The sequence below is a fragment of the Arvicola amphibius genome, chromosome 1 (genome assembly GCF_903992535.2).
Source record: "Arvicola amphibius chromosome 1, mArvAmp1.2, whole genome shotgun sequence".
NCBI lineage: Eukaryota > Metazoa > Chordata > Mammalia > Rodentia > Cricetidae > Arvicola > Arvicola amphibius.
The window spans coordinates 18032921-18051346 of record NC_052047.1 but is presented as its reverse complement, the minus strand read 5'-3'; the positions used below and the strand labels follow the sequence as shown (position 1 = coordinate 18051346).

The window sequence follows — 18426 nt, the reverse complement described above, 5'->3', positions numbered from 1 at the left end:
TTGATTCCAAATGCACTCAGGTTGACAATTAATATTGGCCATCACACATGCTTTTGAAAGCTATAGTTGATGAGGTATTGAGTATTCTCCCTCTCTCTCATGTCTCTCTTTCTCTCATCTCTCTCTCTCTCTCTCTCTCTCTCTCTCTCTCTCTCTCTCTCTCTCTCTCTCTCTCTCTCTCTCTGTGTGTGTGTGTGTGTGTGATGTGAGCAGGCATGTGAGTAGTGTATGTATGTGAATGTGCGTGCACTAATTCATGTGTATGCCAGAGACAGAGGATGCCCAGTGTCTTGCCTGCACTCTCATTCACGTATTGATCACCTATCTTATTCACTAAAGACAGGCTATTTCACTGAACATCAAGGTTGCCACTTCTCTTAGGCTTGGTGACCGGTAAGTCCTCAGATCCAAGGGTCTCTCCCCGCCTCCTTCCCAGAACTTATGGACATTCACACAGGTATGCTAGGTTTCCACACATGATGGAAATTTGATCTAACTCCTAATTCTGGCACAGCAAGCACTCTTAACCACTGAGAAATCTTCCCAGCACATATTCATTATTTCAAAACATCTTCTATAGAAATATTGAAGTCACAGCGTAACTATGAAGAACAAAGGTAAATTATATTGTTTTTTAACAGGGACATAGATATATAGACACATCTACACACTGCAACAATGAAAACATACCGTTTTTGAATTTTGTTTGTGATATCTAAACTTAAACTTGGAATCTTACATCTGTTCCCCAAATTAATTATGATAGTGAGACAATTTTATTATTATTTTAAAGGGTTAAGTGGAAACAAAATTCATCTCACAAAACCAAGTAGTTTTTCAATATTAATTTTTATTTTATGTGTGTGTATGTTGAGTCTGCATGTACATCCACCAGAAGCCAGAAGAGGGTGACAAACTCCATGGAACTGGTGTTATTGATGGTCCTGTAGAAGAGGAGTTAGTGTTCCTAACTGCTGAGCCCATCTCTCCACTCCAAGCACTGTCTTTGTAGATCCTTAAGAAAAAGGACCCAGCACTCGGGAGGCAGAGGCAGGCGGATCTCTGTGAGTTCGAGACCAGCCTGGTCTACAAGAGCTAGTTCCAGGACAGGCTCCAAAGCTACAGAGAAACCCTGTCTCGAAAAACCAAAAAAAAAAAAAAAAAGAAAAAAAAAAAGAAAAAGGTTATTTAGAGGCTTTGTGCTCAGTGTGGTACCAACAGCCATACTGGTATCCCAAAGACAAGTATGGGACCAGGATTTTTACACAGCTCCAATCCTGAACACTTTGCCTAGAAATTTTTACTACAAAGTCTGCAGTAAGCAAGTTGAAAACTTCTTCAATACTTGCAAAACCATGTTGATATCAATAGTGGGCGTCTTAGTGATCTTGCATCCACAAACCACCTCTGAGACACCTTCATTCTCTGGGGGAGTTAGTGAGTTTGAAGAGTGTAATTGTGTATTTTGATATGTGTGTGCTCCTTTGTGATGGGGGCACACCTATCGTGGCGAGCATATGGGATGTCAGAGTACAAGCACCAGTGCTATTTTTCGCCTTCCACACGTCATGAGGCAGGGTATCTTTCGCTGAGCACAAGGACCAGTTGGCCTGCAAGTTTGCAACTCTGTCTCAGACTCACATCTGACTTGCTTATACTGGGCCTACAGGTGCTACTGGTTATAGCTTTGATATGGGTTCTGGGGATCCAAGCTAAAGGAGGAAGACTTGACAGGCCAGTAATTTACCCTTGGAGTTGTCACCTCAGCCATTTTATTTATTTATTTATTTTTTTTCCTCATGGTTTATTTTTTTTATATTCAAAAATTTCCATCTCCTTCCCTCCTCCTCCCCCCTCCCTCCCCTCCTCCTCCCCCTTCCCTCCCCTCCTTCTCCCCCTTCCCTCCCCTCCCCTCCACCCATACCTCCCCTCCCTCCCTCTCAAGGCCAAGGAGCCATCAGGGTTCCCCACTCTATGCCAAGACCAAGGTCCTCCCAACTCCCCCCAGGTCCAGGAAGGTGATGGACCAAGCTATTTTGGGGCATAACTTTTAAACTGTAAAATGAATTTCTAAAATTCCTATGTGTACTCATGTTGGCTATTTTAATTTTACTGGGTTTATTTTTCAGTTTAATTTCAGGCATGATGTACAATTAAATGCAAAAATTATTAATTCTCTGGGAGAAAAAAAAATCCCGAGACTTGATGAATAAGACTGAAAAGCTGTCTTGTCACAGGATGAAGGATCCTACCCCCACAGCCTTTCTTCCAGAGATGCATTGGAGGAGGTCCATGTGTCAATCCTCCCCACTTCAGCTACTCCCTTTTCTTCTTCTTTCCAGATTTAGCAAATCTCTGGCAGCAAAGGAGGCAACACTTTGTGATGACGAACATCACAGTCACCACACAGGCAAGCAGGAATCCAAGCACGTCCAGAGAGTGGTACTGGAACCAGTTGAGGTCATGCGCTGCCACACGAAGGTGCTTGGCCCCTTTGTGGCGCATGACATACTCAATCCAGAAGACGGCTCTGTCCAGGGGCTTCACTGGCTGGTCGTGGTGGATTCTTGATAGCCGCATGGCGTTCTCCTTATAGCTAAAGACATCAACATCAAAAACCAATGTTTACTTAAGTTCTTCAAGCCTAAGAAAATTTCTGGAAAGCATCATGAGACTCAGTAAATGCCACAGAGGAGCACTAGGTACAGTGTGGTTTTGACTGGGACATGTTTGAAGGTTAGTCTGGAAGTTGGCATTCTCCAAGAAATTCTTTGCAAAACTGAAATGGGAAACTGTTTGGGCAGGAAATCTTTCCAGCAGAGTAAATGTTAGTAAGCTGTCTCAGGCACTGCAAGGTAGGTGGCTTGACACAGTCTGAAGATGATTGCATTGATGCTTTTGAGAAGGCATTGTGTCTTTGAAACTCTTTGAAAACTCAATAAAAATAACAGGAATGGTGAAAAATGAGTAAAATGGCAAAAAGGGACATAGTTTGCATAAGATGACATAAGATGCAGCTCATTGATAGCTTGCCTAGAATGCTTGAGGGTCTGAATTCACCCCCTAGAACTTCTAAGAGAGACACAAGCATAGTAATTACAAGGATGCAGAGGATATGGTAATTTTCAATTATGTTTTACATTTATGTATTCTTATTGTTTTTATGTGTGCCATGTGGGTGTGGTATGTACCATGCAGCATGTGTGGATGTCAGAGGAAAACATGTGTGAGTCTATTCTCTGCCTTTCTAACGTTATTTTGTGTGTTGAAGTCAGGATGACAGGCTGATCAGTGGTAGGATGCTGTGGAGGAATTACTAATATATGTCAATGCTGGAGTGTAATTCAGTACAGCAACTACTAAAACAGCATGGATTTTCTGACTAATTACCCTGGTTTTAGCTTTCTTATTATTAGGAATTTATTTAATGAAATAATACACAATATTTCAAAACGATAACATAAGGCCCATGGTTTTTGCAGCACTGATCATGAGAGTTAGGTCTGGAATTGACTGAGGTGCCCATAGTGAAATGATGGATAAATAAAATGTGAATATAAAACATAGTTGAATATTATTTAACAATTATAAAGAAGGAAAGCTTATTTTTACAGTAATAAGGATAAAAAAAATCACAAGATATTACACTAAGTTGTACAAACTCGGCCCTAAATGAAAACACTTTCCATTCTCATCAGTGTGTGGAACCACAGAGTTGATTTCATAGAAATAGAGAGTAGCAGAGTAGTAACTGGAGTCTAGGAAGGGAGACAGTGAGTGGAGATAGAGAGAGGTCAGCTAATATATACGTTCTGCCACTGGCGAGCAGGCTAGTGCTCTACAGTGAGTCCATGACTGAACTACAAGTCACATGTCTTATTATAGCTGTGGAATGTGGAAGAGGAGACTTTTAGCAAAGACAAAAACAAAATTATAAATGCTCAAGGAGATGGAAATGGTAAGTTATTTGGTCATTACATATATATATATATATATTCATAATTGTTCTACTTTGGGCAATGAGTAAGGATTATTCAAACATAAAATATGAGTTTCAGAAATTTTAGTCATTGACTTGTAATATTTACTCCTTTTTAGGTTCATTATTCTGTTTTATTTTTATCCTATTGTGGAAATTGTGTCCTATCATTTAGCAAGAGAAAATGTTTTACATAATCAAATTAGTCTAAACTAAATTCTTGTATAGTAAGTCTATAGGGATACTTTGCAGTTATGATTGACAGTAAAAGCTCATTTCACAGTGATTAAGTGAGTTTCATTTTGTTTTCAAACTCAGACTAAAGATCAGAAGAATGCTACTGTAACCTTGGAGAGAACTTATCCGGACAAGTACCAACTTGAATAAAATCACTGTACTCACGAAGGGTCATTAGTGACTTTCTTCACAGCATGGAACAAATCTGTGCTGGACATTGTGAGAAAGTCCACTCGAACCCCTGCTCCTTTGGTCTTCATGTGAACAACATTATCAAATTGGTCTCCAAACAAAGGAATGCCCACTACAGGAATCCCATGGTAGATTGCCTCATAGATGCCATTGGTGCCACCATGAGTTATAAAAGCTCTGGTTTTAGGATGACCTAGCAAGGGAAGAAATTAAGGGCAAATATTAAATATAAGTCTGAGAAAGAAAATGAGAGGCAGAGGAAAAAGGCACAGAATGGGAAAATATTCTCTATATGACATTATCATATCCATGTAACGGAACTGAGTTCCTCCCATGTCTTTGACGACAGAGCACAGCAAGTCCACAGGGATTAAGTGAAGGTCACATAGAGTATGTAGAATTTGGAAAGTAGAATGATTTTGTTCAATGGACAAAAAAAGGGCAGGGCTCCTTCCAAGTGGAGCAAACAGCATGTGCAAGTTCAGGAGAGAATGTTCTCCTAAGAAAACAGTGCAACCCCTGCTCTAGATGGGTTGGCTCCAAGCAGTAGGGCCTGAGTGCTTGTTTTCATGGAATCAGACTGACGAAAGGCACTATTTCATCACATTTAGGATCATTTCATGTTGTTGGGTCTTTGGGGGAGCGGGGAGCATGGTAAGTTAAGCCTTCTTATTGAAAGAATACCATTCCCACTGGCAGTTAAAATTGCCCTACAGTAGGGGGAAAGGAAGATGTTAAGTTATAGAAATAGGACATGAAGAGAAATTAGAAGTGACTTAAATATATCTGAACAGTAATTAGCGTGGCGGTGACAATAGATTCTCTCATCTTGAATGTTACTCTCCTGGATAAAGAACAGTTACATCAATTCTTTATCCTTTTCCCCAGGACTAGATCACAGTTGTCATAAATGCGTTAATGTTGACATACCCCATACTGAGCAGCCATTCCTATGTCTCAGGCATCTCCCTATGCTTACCAAGAAGGTCATTCTGGGGAATCCATTTGTACAGCCGAGTGTTGGAGCCCAAGGTGTCTGGCTTCTTGCCTTCAAATCGCCAAAGGACCTGTTAAGATGAAGCTAGCCTCTTATTACTTTGTTCAAATGTCAAGTTACTCCTGCTAGATTTCTGGAGAGATTAAGAATCTATGCAGACAAACCCCAGTCCCTAAGGGCCAGGCAGTGAGGATGGACGATGGGAACCGTGAAGAACTGCTACAGCAAGGATGCAAGTTCCCCTCACCGTCCTGCAGTTAGTCTCATGCTTATCCGAGTTTCAGAGTGGCGCCTTAACGTTTAGTCAACAGCAACTTAGGTAAAGTTTGGTCTGGCAATGTGAAGTAGGAGTTAAGATATGTGTGAACGTAATTCCAGTTCAACAATCCATCAAAGTTACTAATATATACCTGGTTTTGTTTTTCCAGGATATATTTATAACAGTTTTGATTTTTCAAATCCACTATAAATATTTGCCAATAGTATTTGAATTTGTTCATTATGATCCCTTAATCATAGGTATTTTATTAGTTTAGGCCCCCGAAAAGTGACTGTGTGCATGATCACTTCAAGAGCATGTCCTCGAGTTACCCCTTTTCCAGCGCTAACAGGCTCAGTTCCTGAAGGTGGACTTGGCGATTGGAAAATCCTGTTCTACCTAGGTTTTGGATTAGCAGGGGAAACATACAGCATAGGCCCATTTCAATGCAGGTGATCACATTTGTTCATGATTACACAGGAAGGTAAATCTATGATACAAACTCCATTTTAAAATTTTGCATTTTGTTTATTTTGTCTAATTTCCATTTATTGCAAAAAGATGTTCTCATCCATAAAATTTATTTTATTTATGGATTCCCATTGTGTGGCTCTTAGATCTTCATCCCTACACCTCTCTTTGAAATTGTCTCAGTGAGGATGCCACACCAAGGCACTGTATCTCACCTTCTGTGGAATCTGGGCAAGGCCTGCTGCAATCACATTGGCCCTTTCTTCTGTTAGGGTACCCACCATGGACCCCAGGGAAAACACCACCACACCATGTTCTCCAGAAGATTGGACGAAGTCTTCTATTTCCTGTTGATAAAATATCAGCCCATCACAAGGAGCAGCAACACTAAACAACCTGCATAAAAACTGACACCAACCTCCACAGGAAGAAACTGAGCAGCATTAGAAATGATCAGATTGGTGGGTGCTTTAAAACTATTCACATCCACATATAAGATGTAAGTTGTAGTCAAGTGTAAGGTTACAGCTCTCTGTGTTACACATACTCACAATCACACAGTTTTTTTCATCTCGAAAGGCAATATTTGTTGATATTTAATCCAAGTTCTCTTTCTCCCTTCCTAGTTCTTTGGCCACCAAATACCTGCTTTCTGTTTCTATTATTTTGACCAGTGTAGGGAGTTCTCATAAGGTCTTATTTTATTTCTGTCTTGCCCATTAGCTAGTTTATTTATTTATTTATTGTACTGTTATTAAGGTCATACCATGTGTTTCTATACCCTAGGTTTTAATGTTTTAGTTATTGCTTTTATTTTCACACTCTATAATTTTTATCAATAATTCTAGTGATATCTAGGTAATTTATCCCTTTCTTAGTTACTGTATTAATGTTGTGAGGACACACTATGATTAAGGAAACTTCTAAAAGAAAGCATTTCATTGCGAGTTTGTTTAGTTTCAGATGGTTTGTCTGTGCGCATCATAGTGGGGAGCACCATGGCAGGCAGGCATGGTACTAGAACTGTAACCCAGAACTAAACCTGTAGTATAAGAGGCAGACAAATAGAAAGAGGCCAAGCATAGTTTGTGCTTTTGAAACCTCAAAGCCTATACCCAGTGACACATTTCTCCAACTAAGCCACACTTCCTATCCTTCCTAAATAGTTGACCAATTGGAAAACAAACTTTCAAGTATATAAGCCTATGGGATCATTCTTATTCAAACCATCATGTATGCTTCCCTTCAGGAATAGTGCTGCCATGAGCATCCTTGCATTACTAACTCATTGAAGTCCTCTGTTCAGTTTTTTCCATACATTCTCAGGAGTAGAATGCCTGGTTCACCAATCTCTTGCTAATTTTCTTAAGACTCTCCATTATCTTTTTATTTGTGTTCTTTCTAGTAGATGTCAGTTTCATTGGAAAGAAATTTACTATGTGCTGTCAATTTATGTTACTGTGCCTGTTCCTGAAAATGTATGTGTAGGTATGTATGGTCCGGGGTGTGTTCTCACTTGTGTGATTGGTCAAGAAAGCGAATAAAGCCATTGTGACTTGTGAAAATAAACGTTTCTTTGTTGACACTCCATCTATTTTCTCTCAAATCACTTTCTAAAGGAGTTGGTTTGTGGACCTTTCTCTATATTAGATGTTTGTTTGATCTTTTTACACTCAAATATAAGAAAATGTTTATCTAAAGCAGAATCTTGCTGGATTAATTAAATTCAAATAATAGTCACACTCTTGTGATGGAATAGATACAGGCGTTTCTACTGGCCACTTACTTCTTATCTAATTCCTATGTTTCTCTGAGTTTGACGAACATTCTGAAGATAATCACCCTTGCTGAAAATGCAAAAAAAAAAAAAAAAAAAAAAACCTGAAACAAACAATTATACTTACCTTTGGCAGAGGCTTGGCAGGTCTGCAGTGGAGTCCTCCAACAAAATCAAAGTTTGGTAAGACAGGGTGAGGAAATTCCAAATCCCAGTAGGTTCGAATGAGCCATATATCTGCCTTCCCCATCATCTCAGTGAGCGTTGTGGGTTTTCCTAAAGAGGAATTAGGACAGCCAAGGTAGGACAGGTGAAAAAAATGTCAGGAGAAGATGAATATGCCAGGTCATCTTCTGGAAATAGTTTTGATAATGTAGCTGGTTGTTTAAAAGTGTATTTCTGGGCTATAAAACATATAGTTACATATATATCTATGCATCTATTTTTCTATATCTGTGTGTATAATGTGTGATACAAGTTTGTAATATGTTTCTCATTTTTAGGCTTAGATATATGTAAACTCAAATTCATTGTGGAAGTGATGTGGGAGGAGATCCCACATCTGTAAACACTTTGGAAATTCACAATTATCAAATACCTAGATAAGCCATTTAAATATAGTAAATTCTGTCACCTGTGAATCCTGTTTGTCATAATCAGGGAAACACTTTTCCCTGCTACTCTCCATCCTGCTTGTCCTGTTTAGCTCCTGAGCCTTAATGTGCGCTCCTCTAAGTGAACTGAGAATTTTGGGCTGTTTTGCTGTGTTTTGAGGTTTTCTTGTGGAGCCCAGGGTGGCTCCTGCATCACTATGTAGCCATAGTTGATCTTGAACTCCAAATGCTCTTCCTCCACAATGCAGTTGCTAGGATTACAGGTATGAGCTGCCATGCTCAGTGTAAAAATTCACGGTTTTCTGCTTATCACTTTATTTTAAGACAGAGTCTCACTGTATAGTCCGAGATGATCTCAAAGGGAATTTTTGGTTATTCCTGTGTTCCTTGTCCTCATGCAGCTCTTGGTTCATGATTGACTATGTAATAATCAGTCATGTATAAGTTTGTTTGCAGATAATAAGGGTAATAAGTCTTAAAGCATGGAAAGATAGATGTTTGGCCATTACATGTATTTTAAAACACTGTAATTAGTAATCATTGTTTCTATACTTCAGTGGTATACATTTTAAATACAATTTCAATCCTTCTAATAAATAAATAAATTAATTAATTAATAAATGTGAATTCTCCAATTCTTAAATTTATGTATTTTCTGTGCTTTGTATATAGTCAATATATTCACAGCTGTGCAGAAATTTAGCGTGTGAAATAAAAAAAATTTCAAATATTAAATGAGAAAACTAATGCATATAAAGGGAAAAGTTCTCAAAGCTATGCATACCCCTAAGCTAGAAATACTTAGTAGTCCCTTGGTATATGTGCAAATCATGAGCACATGGAGTTTTTTTTAAAAGCTACTGTTTTAGAGATTATTGAAATGAATTAGGCAGTAAAAGTGTTTACAACGAAAGCTCAATAAATTGAGTTCAGTCTAAATGCATGTCTCAATACCTGAATTGATATTGACAATCCAAATAAAGGTGAAAGGAAAACCTCATCAAATTTGATTCTGACACACACACATACACACACACACACACAGCACAAACTCCCCACCCATGAGACAAGTGTGCAATGCATACTCATGTTAATAATAGTAATGTTAGCAATGGCATGATGATGATGATGTCACCACACAAGACAACATATGGTTTTAAAACATGAGTTATCATAAACACCTTCAGTAATGTAGCAGGATACAAGATTAACTTGAAAAAAATCAGTAGCCCTCCTTTACACAGATGATAAATGTGCTAAGATAGGAATCTGAGAACCATAACCCTTCACAATAGCCACAAATAATATAAAAGATCTTGGAGTAACTCTATCCAAACAAATGGAAGACCTGTATGACAAGAATTTTAAATCTTAGAAGAAAGAAATTGAAGAAGATACCAGAAAATGGAAAGATCTCCCATGCTCTTGGGTAGGTAGAATAAACACTGTAAAAATGGATATCTCACCAAAAGCAATCTACGGATTCAATGCAATGCCATTCAAAATCCAAGCAAAATTCTTCACAGATCTTGAAAGAACAATGCTCAACTTCATATGGAAAAGCAAAAACCTAGGATAGCCAAAACAATCCTGTACAATAAAAGAACTTCTGGAGGCATCACAGTCCCAGGCTTCAATCTCTACTACAGAGCTACATTACTGAAAATACCCTGGTATTGATATAAAACAGACAAAAAGACCAATGGAACCAAATAGAAGACCCGGATATCAATCTACACACCTAGGAGCACCTGAGTTTTGACAAAGAAGCAAAAAATATAAAATGAAAAAAAGAAAGATATTCAACAAATGGTGCTGAAATAACTGGATATCAACATGCAGAAGAATGAAAGTAGATCCATATATATCCCCATGCACAAAATTCAAGTCCAAATGGATCAAAGACCTCAACATAAAGCCAACCACACTGAACCTCATAAAAGACAAAGTGGGAAGCACACTTCAATGCATTGGCACAGGAGACCACTTCCTAAATATAACCCCAACAGCACAGACACTGACAGAAACAATTAATAAATGGGACCCCCTGAAACTAAGAAGCTTCTGTAAAGCAAAGGACACAGTCAACAAAACAAAATGGCAGCCTACAGAATGGGAAAAGATCTTCACCAACCCCATGTTGAACAGAGGGTTGATCTCCAAAGTATACAAAGAACTCAAGAAATTGGTCACCAAAGAACAAACAATCCAATAAAAATTGGGGTACAGACCTAAACAGAGAACTTTCAACAGATGAATCTAAAATGGCTGAAAGACAATTAATGAAATGCTCAACATCCTTAGCCATCAGAGAAATGCAAATGAAACAACTCTGAGATACACCTGTTAGAATGAACAAGATCAGAAACACTGACGACAACTTATGCTGGAGAGCATGTGGGGTAAAGGGAACACTCCTCCATTGCTGTCAGGAGTGCAAACTGGTACAGCCTCTTATACATATCAGTATGACCATTTCTGAGAAAATTAGGAAACAACATACCTCAAGATCCAGCAATACCACTTCGGGTATATACCCAAAGGATGCTCAATCATACCACAATGACATGTGCTCAGCTATGTTCATAGCAGCATTATTTGTCATAGCCAGACATGGGAAATAACCTAAATGCCCCTCTACCAACGAATGGATAAGGAAAGTGTGGTACATTTACACAATGGAGTACTACACAGCAGAAAAAAATAAATGACATCTTGAAATTAGTGGATGAGTGAATGGATCTAGAAAACATCATCTTGAGTAAGGTAAGAGATCCAGAAAGATAAATATGTACACACCCATAAGTGGCTTTTGACATATAGCAAAGAAAAACCAGCTTATAATTCACAATCCCAGAGAAACTAGACAACAAAGAGGACCCTAAGAGAGACATACAGATATCATGCATCTATTCTACATGGGAAGGAGAAAAAGACAAGATATTCTGAGTAAATTGGAAGCATAGGAACCATGAGAAAGGGTAGTAGGGGAGGTGAGCAGAGAAAAATACATAGATCAATTAAAAAATTAGAAAAATAAGAATAAGAAACAAGAAGAAAAAAACCCCACAAGTTAAAAAAAAACTTGTTGATCTGTTACTTTTTAGAGAAAATCTCAAAGATTTGTTTTCTCTGTGTGTGCCTTTCTGAAGAGTCCCTTGCAAGTCATAGACAAGGCTCTGCAGTTGACATTGGGACCTAAGGTTTTCTACAACGCTTTGATTTTGGCAGATAATTTCACAGCCTCTTCACCATTTTACTTAGGAGAGAGAAATCCTTCTGTTGTCAATTCTACTGCTTCAAGTTCCCCTTCAATGACACAGCAGATTTTGAATGCAACAATCCCAGTTGACCATGGCACTTACCCAAGACTTCACTGTAAAACTGATTCCACCTCTTCTCATTAAATGTTTGGAACCAAAAGTCAAAAGAAAGCGTATAGATAAGATTTTGTAGCCTCTCCGTGAATGTCATTCGATCACTCAATTCTGACATAGCAACAGGCACATAGGAAGGAGGCAGTGGCAGTCCTCCACTGTACTTCTCATGTGTGGAGCCAGGGAAGAATCGGAGACTGTATACAAGTGGTATCTTGAGAATCTCAGCCAGCAGGTCACTGCAGGGCATGAAGGGATCTGCTACTATGACATCAAAGCTTGAATTTTGTAGTTTTGTCATGAGTTCCTTGTTAAAGACTACATCTTTGCAGAGACTTTCAAAATAATTTGAATCTTCCCAAACCACTTCTTGCAACAATACAAAGTATCCCCAAAATGATTGCTTTGGCAGCTCATAAACACATTTCCTGATTGATTCCATGTAAAGTGCTGCCACATCAGCCAGGGAAGTGGATGAAGGGTATGTCTCAAATTCAATAGCAGGTGTGTCTTCAACCTCATAAGAAAGGGAGGCTGAGGGTATCAGAACTGTCACTTCATGGCCCTTCTTCACAAGTTCATTTAGGATTGTCCTTAAGTTGAGCCAATGACTGTATTCCATTGGCCACACCAGCACCTTTCCAGCACTCCCAGATCCAAAGAAGCCACTCAGCTGTAGCAGGAACAAAGCTGCTATCATTTTCACAGACATCTTGGTTAGGCACAGCGTTGCTCCTCAAATGATGATTGTATAGCTCTTATATATATATAAAAAGTAATAATTAGTTAATGTATAACTTGTGCCCACTAAAGCTAATACACATGAGATAGTCACGGTCTCAGTATGACAAATGCAAAATCCAGGAGGCAGATGTGAAGATCTGAAATGACTCCCTATTTCTCAGTGACCTTGAATGTATAATGTACATGGAGAACAGAGGAAAGTAAGATCTCCCCTCTCCTCTTTCTCCCTCTAATGTAGCATCCTTGATAAGAACTTGCAATAAAGTAATATTTGTTGAGTCATGTTTTTTAAATATCACAGTTCAGGGTGTCTCCATATAAATGTTGGCAACAGCAATCATTTATCATATTATTTAATGATTTTAAATAAATGGTTCAGAGGTCTATAGCATAACCTCAGAATATACATCATGCAATATAATTATAAACACTGTATTTAAAATTAGAGATGATTTATCCTAGATAGAAACCCTGTTCTTCCAGCTTTTCCATTGGTTCCAGCTCTGCCCAACCAGGAATCTGCTTTCTTGTAACTAGTCATGCTGGCAGAAGTGAATATAAACTGAGACACTTCTACTTCCCTCTGTGACTATCAGAGTACGGAAAAAAAGGATGCCCAAATCCAGAATTTTCCTGGTGACCTTCTGCTGGGAGAAGAAATGTCTGCTGCCTTGGGGGCACCCAAGAGGAATCTGTCTTCAAAGGTCATTTACATGTTAGGTAAACTAAGGCTTTTGTAGAGCCTAGGAACTAAGGTAATATTGGGCAAGAGACCACATAATGGCTGGACTGCTTAGCTATGCTATATCTTGTCTGAATCTCAAAGACGGAGTTGGTTATGGGTGACTGTCTCTCCTCCTAAAGTGATCACAATGAATAAGTCTGCTTTTTTCTCGATTTCACAATTATTTTGACTCCTTTGTTTGGCTTATTTAGGTGTGTGTGTGTGTGTGTAACTGCCTTGTTGGGACACACAGGTTGTGACCACTTAGTCATGTAACACCCTGGTTTCCTTATTCTGAGGTTTTCACGTAGCTGATATAAAATTCCTGGTGCTTTGTTGGCTTTGATGCTTGTAAGGCTTTAAGTGCTGTCATGTATATGTGATGTTAAATCTATTTTGTAACACTTCATTTCTTATTTGATAGATGTTAGCTTTATTCCCACTTTTGACTACTAATTAATACTTTTTACTAATATTCATGTCCCACCTTTTTTTCCCTGTTCTACATTTTGATCTAAACCCTTTTCTGAGTCCACGAATCTTTTGCAGACTTCACCACGAGCATAACCCCTTGTTTGCAGGATATCATTAGAAAACGACTGAGTGCCTCTCTGCTTAAGCTCCAGGGCTGTGCTACACACAGCACAAACCAAACATGCGCTCCTGTGAACTATGAGCTCGGCCTCAGAGATCAAAGGCAAGAGGACTTAGAGAGCAGGGGAAGTGGTTCATGCTCCTGTGCAGAACCGGTTTATCCTGACCTGTGTTCTCGGGGAGCCCCGAAGTGGGCAAGATGACAGAGTTGCTCCTGAGTGGGCAGCGAAGAATGGGACACCCGATGGAACTCGTGGCCAGTCCTGGGGTGAGCATGAAAGTGGGTGCAGCAGGGAGCCCGGGAGCTGGCCAGGCAGGAAGCTTGGGCGGAAACTTTTTGCAGTGCAGGACCTCGCGGGAGTTTAACAAGCTGGGGCGGGGACCTGGGAAATAGGGATCCACCCTGCCTGTTGCTATGTCGCCATCCTGGCTGCCTGTAAAGGGTTCATGTGGGTTTGTTCTTACTTGTCTTTGATATGTAACTACTGGAGCGCAATGCTCAGGATCTTTAAAGTCTGCAGAAGTGGCAGACTGTTTCCAAGGAGCTGCTTGGGTTGCCGCCTACAACACAGTACAGCAGTCTCCTGATGCCTCCCCTTGCTTGTTATGATTTCTCTCTTGATTATAACCAGGTAAGAAGGTGAATCCCTATCGCCTTGTTTTTGGGGCTGAGTCTGAATGACGTTAAGCATAATGATGCTGAACATATTTCTATATGTGTATTGACCACCTGCAGTTATTTCATGGAAAATGTCTATTCAGATCCTTGGATCATCTCTCCGTATTTTATATGGAGTCAGGTCATGTGTTTAACCTTCCACCTTTCTTTACACAATGTTTAAATCATTTTCCCTTTTGTTTTCCTTTCCTCTTCCTTCCTTTTTTTCTTTCTTCTTCCTCCTTCCTTCTCCTTTCCCTCCTCCTCCTCCTCCTCCTCCTCCTCCTCCTCCTCCTCCTCCTCCTCCTCCTCCTCCTCTTTCTTTCTCCTCCTCCTCCTCCTCCTCCTCCTCCTCCTCCTCCTCCTCCTCCTCCTCCTCCTCTTCCTCCTCTTCCTCCTCCTCCTCCTCTTTCTTTCTCCTCCTCCTCTTCCTCCTCTTCTTCCTCCTCCTCCTCCTCTTTCTCCTCCTCCTTTTTCTTCTTCTCCTCTTTTTTTTTTTCTTTTGGTATATGACTTTCAAATGCATTCTCCAGGTTTGCAATTTTTTTTGTTCAGGTTTGTGATTTGTCTTTTCAGTATATTATGATTTTTTTTGATGAGAGAAGTTTTTATTTTTATGATTTCAAGTAATGAAATTTACCCTAGCTGCTTCTGTATTTGAGTTCAAGAGAAAAACAAATTTCAAATTCAGTAACAAATATATTTTCACACCTTTATTAACATCTTATATTTATAATTCTTAGCTTTACTTCTTAAAGCACTTTAAATAATCATTTGTATATATTCATTTGTATATGATCATTTAAGAGGTAGAGGCTCCTGCATGTGGGTGACAGTTCTGTGGCTTGGGCAGCCTGTGTGCCCACTGCAATGGGACCAGAATTGATCCCTAGTGCATGAACTAGCTTTTTGGAGCCCATTTCCTATGGAGGGATACCTTGCTCAGTCTTGATGCAGGGTGAAGAGGCTTGGTCCTGCCTCAAGACATTGTTGACTCCCCATGGGAAGCCTTACCCTTTCTGAGGAGTGGATTGGGGGTTTAGTGGGGGGAAGGTATGGGAGGAGTGGGAATAGGGTAAGGGGGAATGGTGGTTGCTATGTAAGAAAACCTTTTAAAATAAAAATAAAAAATACCCAAAAAGAGTTAGAGGTCCTGTTTTAATTTTTTATGCCAATAGTTTTCTAAAGAGCTTTAATAAGAAAAAAGAAAAAGTAAAACAAACAATAAAAACAAACCTTGCAAGTTTGCCATGAACAGTTTTGTGATCCTTGTCAAATATCAACCAAATTGTATAGTTTTATATGCTTTATTGTTGTGCCCACATTGAGACCTCCCCAGAGAGACACTACTGGAATCCAATCAAGTCCAGAATGCAAAAGCAAGGTTTATTCAGCAGGCAAAATTCAAATCAGGAAGCTGGGAGCTCAAAGCCTTCACACAGGACACAGGGCAATGGGGAGAGCTCCTGCTTCTCATTTGGGGTTGACATACATAGGCAAAAACCACAAGCCAGGTTTACTTAGGGTCAAGGTGGTTAGTTTTGCTGAGTACAGGGTATGGACTCCTCCATACTCTTTCCTTTAAGCAGCTATTTCTGCTTCTGTGCATGCCCCTCGCCCTACTCCCAAGGAGTTTTTTTACTGTTCTTGTCTAGACCACAAAACTGGGTGTCAACAGGGGCTAGCTGCTAGAGACAGTTGGTTTGCACTTTTGCAAAGGCTTCTGTTACCAGCTAACTCTTGATGCTGGAAAGTTCTTGAATCCAGTGCCTTAACCAGCTCCTCATCAAGCAAGTTTCTTAAAAATTTCCACGTCCTTACACTGTAACTTTAGCACTCATGCACAAAATATAACAAAGCAAATAAGTAATAAATATAAACACCAAACACTAATGATAATTTATTGCTAATATATGATTTAATATGATTATGTGTACATAAAAACTGTAGATATTACCTGTGTCAAAGAACATAATACATTGATACAACAGTTTTGTTTTTAATAAAGATAAAAAGCAAACCTAGATCAAGAAGCAAATAGGAAATGTTTATTTCCCAACATTGTAACAAGAATAGGAATCATAGACATAATACATACATATATATTCATATATGTTTATGTTTGTAAATCATATTATCTATCTATCTATCATCTATCTATCTATCTATCGTCTATCTATCTATCTATCTATCTATCTATCTATCTATCTATCTATCATCTATCTATCTATCATCTATCTATCTATCATCTATCTATCTATCTATAATCTATCTATCTATCTATCTATCTATCTATCTATCTATCTATCTATCTATCTATCTATATCTATATATTTTTGAGACAGAGTTGCTCATGTAGCCCTGGCTGTCCTAGAACTTTCTCTCTGTAGACCAGGCTGGCTTGGAATCAGAGATCCATTTGCCTTTGGTTCTGGAGTGCTGGGGTTAAGCATGTGCCACCATATTTTGCTTTTTTTCTTCATTTATAGTTTTTACATGAAATAATTTTTTTCTTTTTGGGTTTTTGAAATTTGTGTGTGTGTGTGTGTGTGTGTGTGTGTGTGTGTGTGTGTGTAGCCTTGCCTGTTATGGAATTCATTCTGTACTATTAGCTGGTCTTGAGCTCACAGAGATTCCCTTGTATCTGCCTCCAGAGTGCTGGGACTAAAGAGTTTTGCCACCAGTGTCTGACTACATAAAGTAATTAGAAAATAAAAATAAAAAAGAAGTTTAGGTTACCCAGGCAAGAAGACATACACCTGTAATCCCAGCACTCAAGTGGCAGATGCAAGAGGATCTCTATGAGTTCAAGGCTAACCTGGGCTACCTGGATGATTTGAGAATGCCTGGAGCTGCATAATGAGAGTCTGTCTCAAGAATACAGATAATCATTCACAAGGAGAACAAATGGAAGAAAAGGATAAAATAAAATAAAAAATAAAAATGATAAGAAACATAATTTTCTCATTAAACACTGGTGCTGAAGTATTGGCTCAGCAGTTAAGAGGGCTGGTTGCTTTTTTTAGAGGACCCAGTTATATTCCTAGCTCCCACACATCTCACAGACATCTGTAGCTCCTGACAGAGACTTACCTATGCCATCTTCTAGCTTCTTAATGCACCAACCATGCATGTGGTACATTCACATACATGCAGAGAAAACACTCATATAGCATATGTAAACAAATAAGTTTTAAAAATAGGAACCTAAAATGTAATCCCAAACAAGTAGGCTTGGAGAGAGATTAGGATTCCATTATAAAGCAAATTCTATAAAATATATAAAATTAAAAACTACAGTATGGAAACTAATGGGGCAATATGTCTTTAAATTCTAGCTATGCAGAGACTTGAATTAAGAGATAACCAAGGCAGAAAGAGTGTTTAAAGTGAACCTTGGAATGACCACACCATCATGAACTGGCTTGATCTCATCTAAAGTGAACTTTGGTTTCTGCTCAGGAGTATTGGCAGGAGCCAGAGTCTGCTTCTGTTGTCCTATAATTTTCTCCCTGTGAACAATCAGTGTTCTTTTAACCCTTGTAAGCAAAGATTTCTTTTGGCCAGTGCTGCCTTTATAGCTTGGGCCTGTAACTTGGGGACTTTGGCATAATCTGTTTGCAAATCTATGGAGAACTCACTTGGGCTGTTTCAGCTCTCTTTTTTATTTCATTTATTCCTGGCATCAGCTTGCTTGTATTGCCATTAAAACTTCGGAAGCTAATCATAGGAGCTTTTATATCATAAAGGTAATCTATGTCTTATTGTCAGGGTCACGAGATAGAAATCCCAAATTTTTCTTA

General features: G+C 39.0%; 1 protein-coding gene across 1 annotated transcript; it reads right to left on the bottom strand.

The window, feature by feature from the left end:
• Positions 1-2099: 2099 nt before the first annotated feature.
• LOC119826027 (UDP-glucuronosyltransferase 2B31-like) lies at positions 2100-14274 on the bottom strand. Its single transcript, XM_038347071.2, has 7 exons — positions 14133-14274; positions 11892-12660; positions 8040-8188; positions 6351-6482; positions 5388-5475; positions 4382-4601; positions 2100-2596 (listed from the first exon to the last, which is right to left on the bottom strand). The coding sequence occupies exons 2-7, from the start codon at positions 12613-12615 to the stop codon at positions 2317-2319; spliced, it is 1593 nt and encodes a 530-aa protein (XP_038202999.1). The 5' UTR covers positions 12616-12660; positions 14133-14274; the 3' UTR covers positions 2100-2316.
• Positions 14275-18426: the final 4152 nt, after the last annotated feature.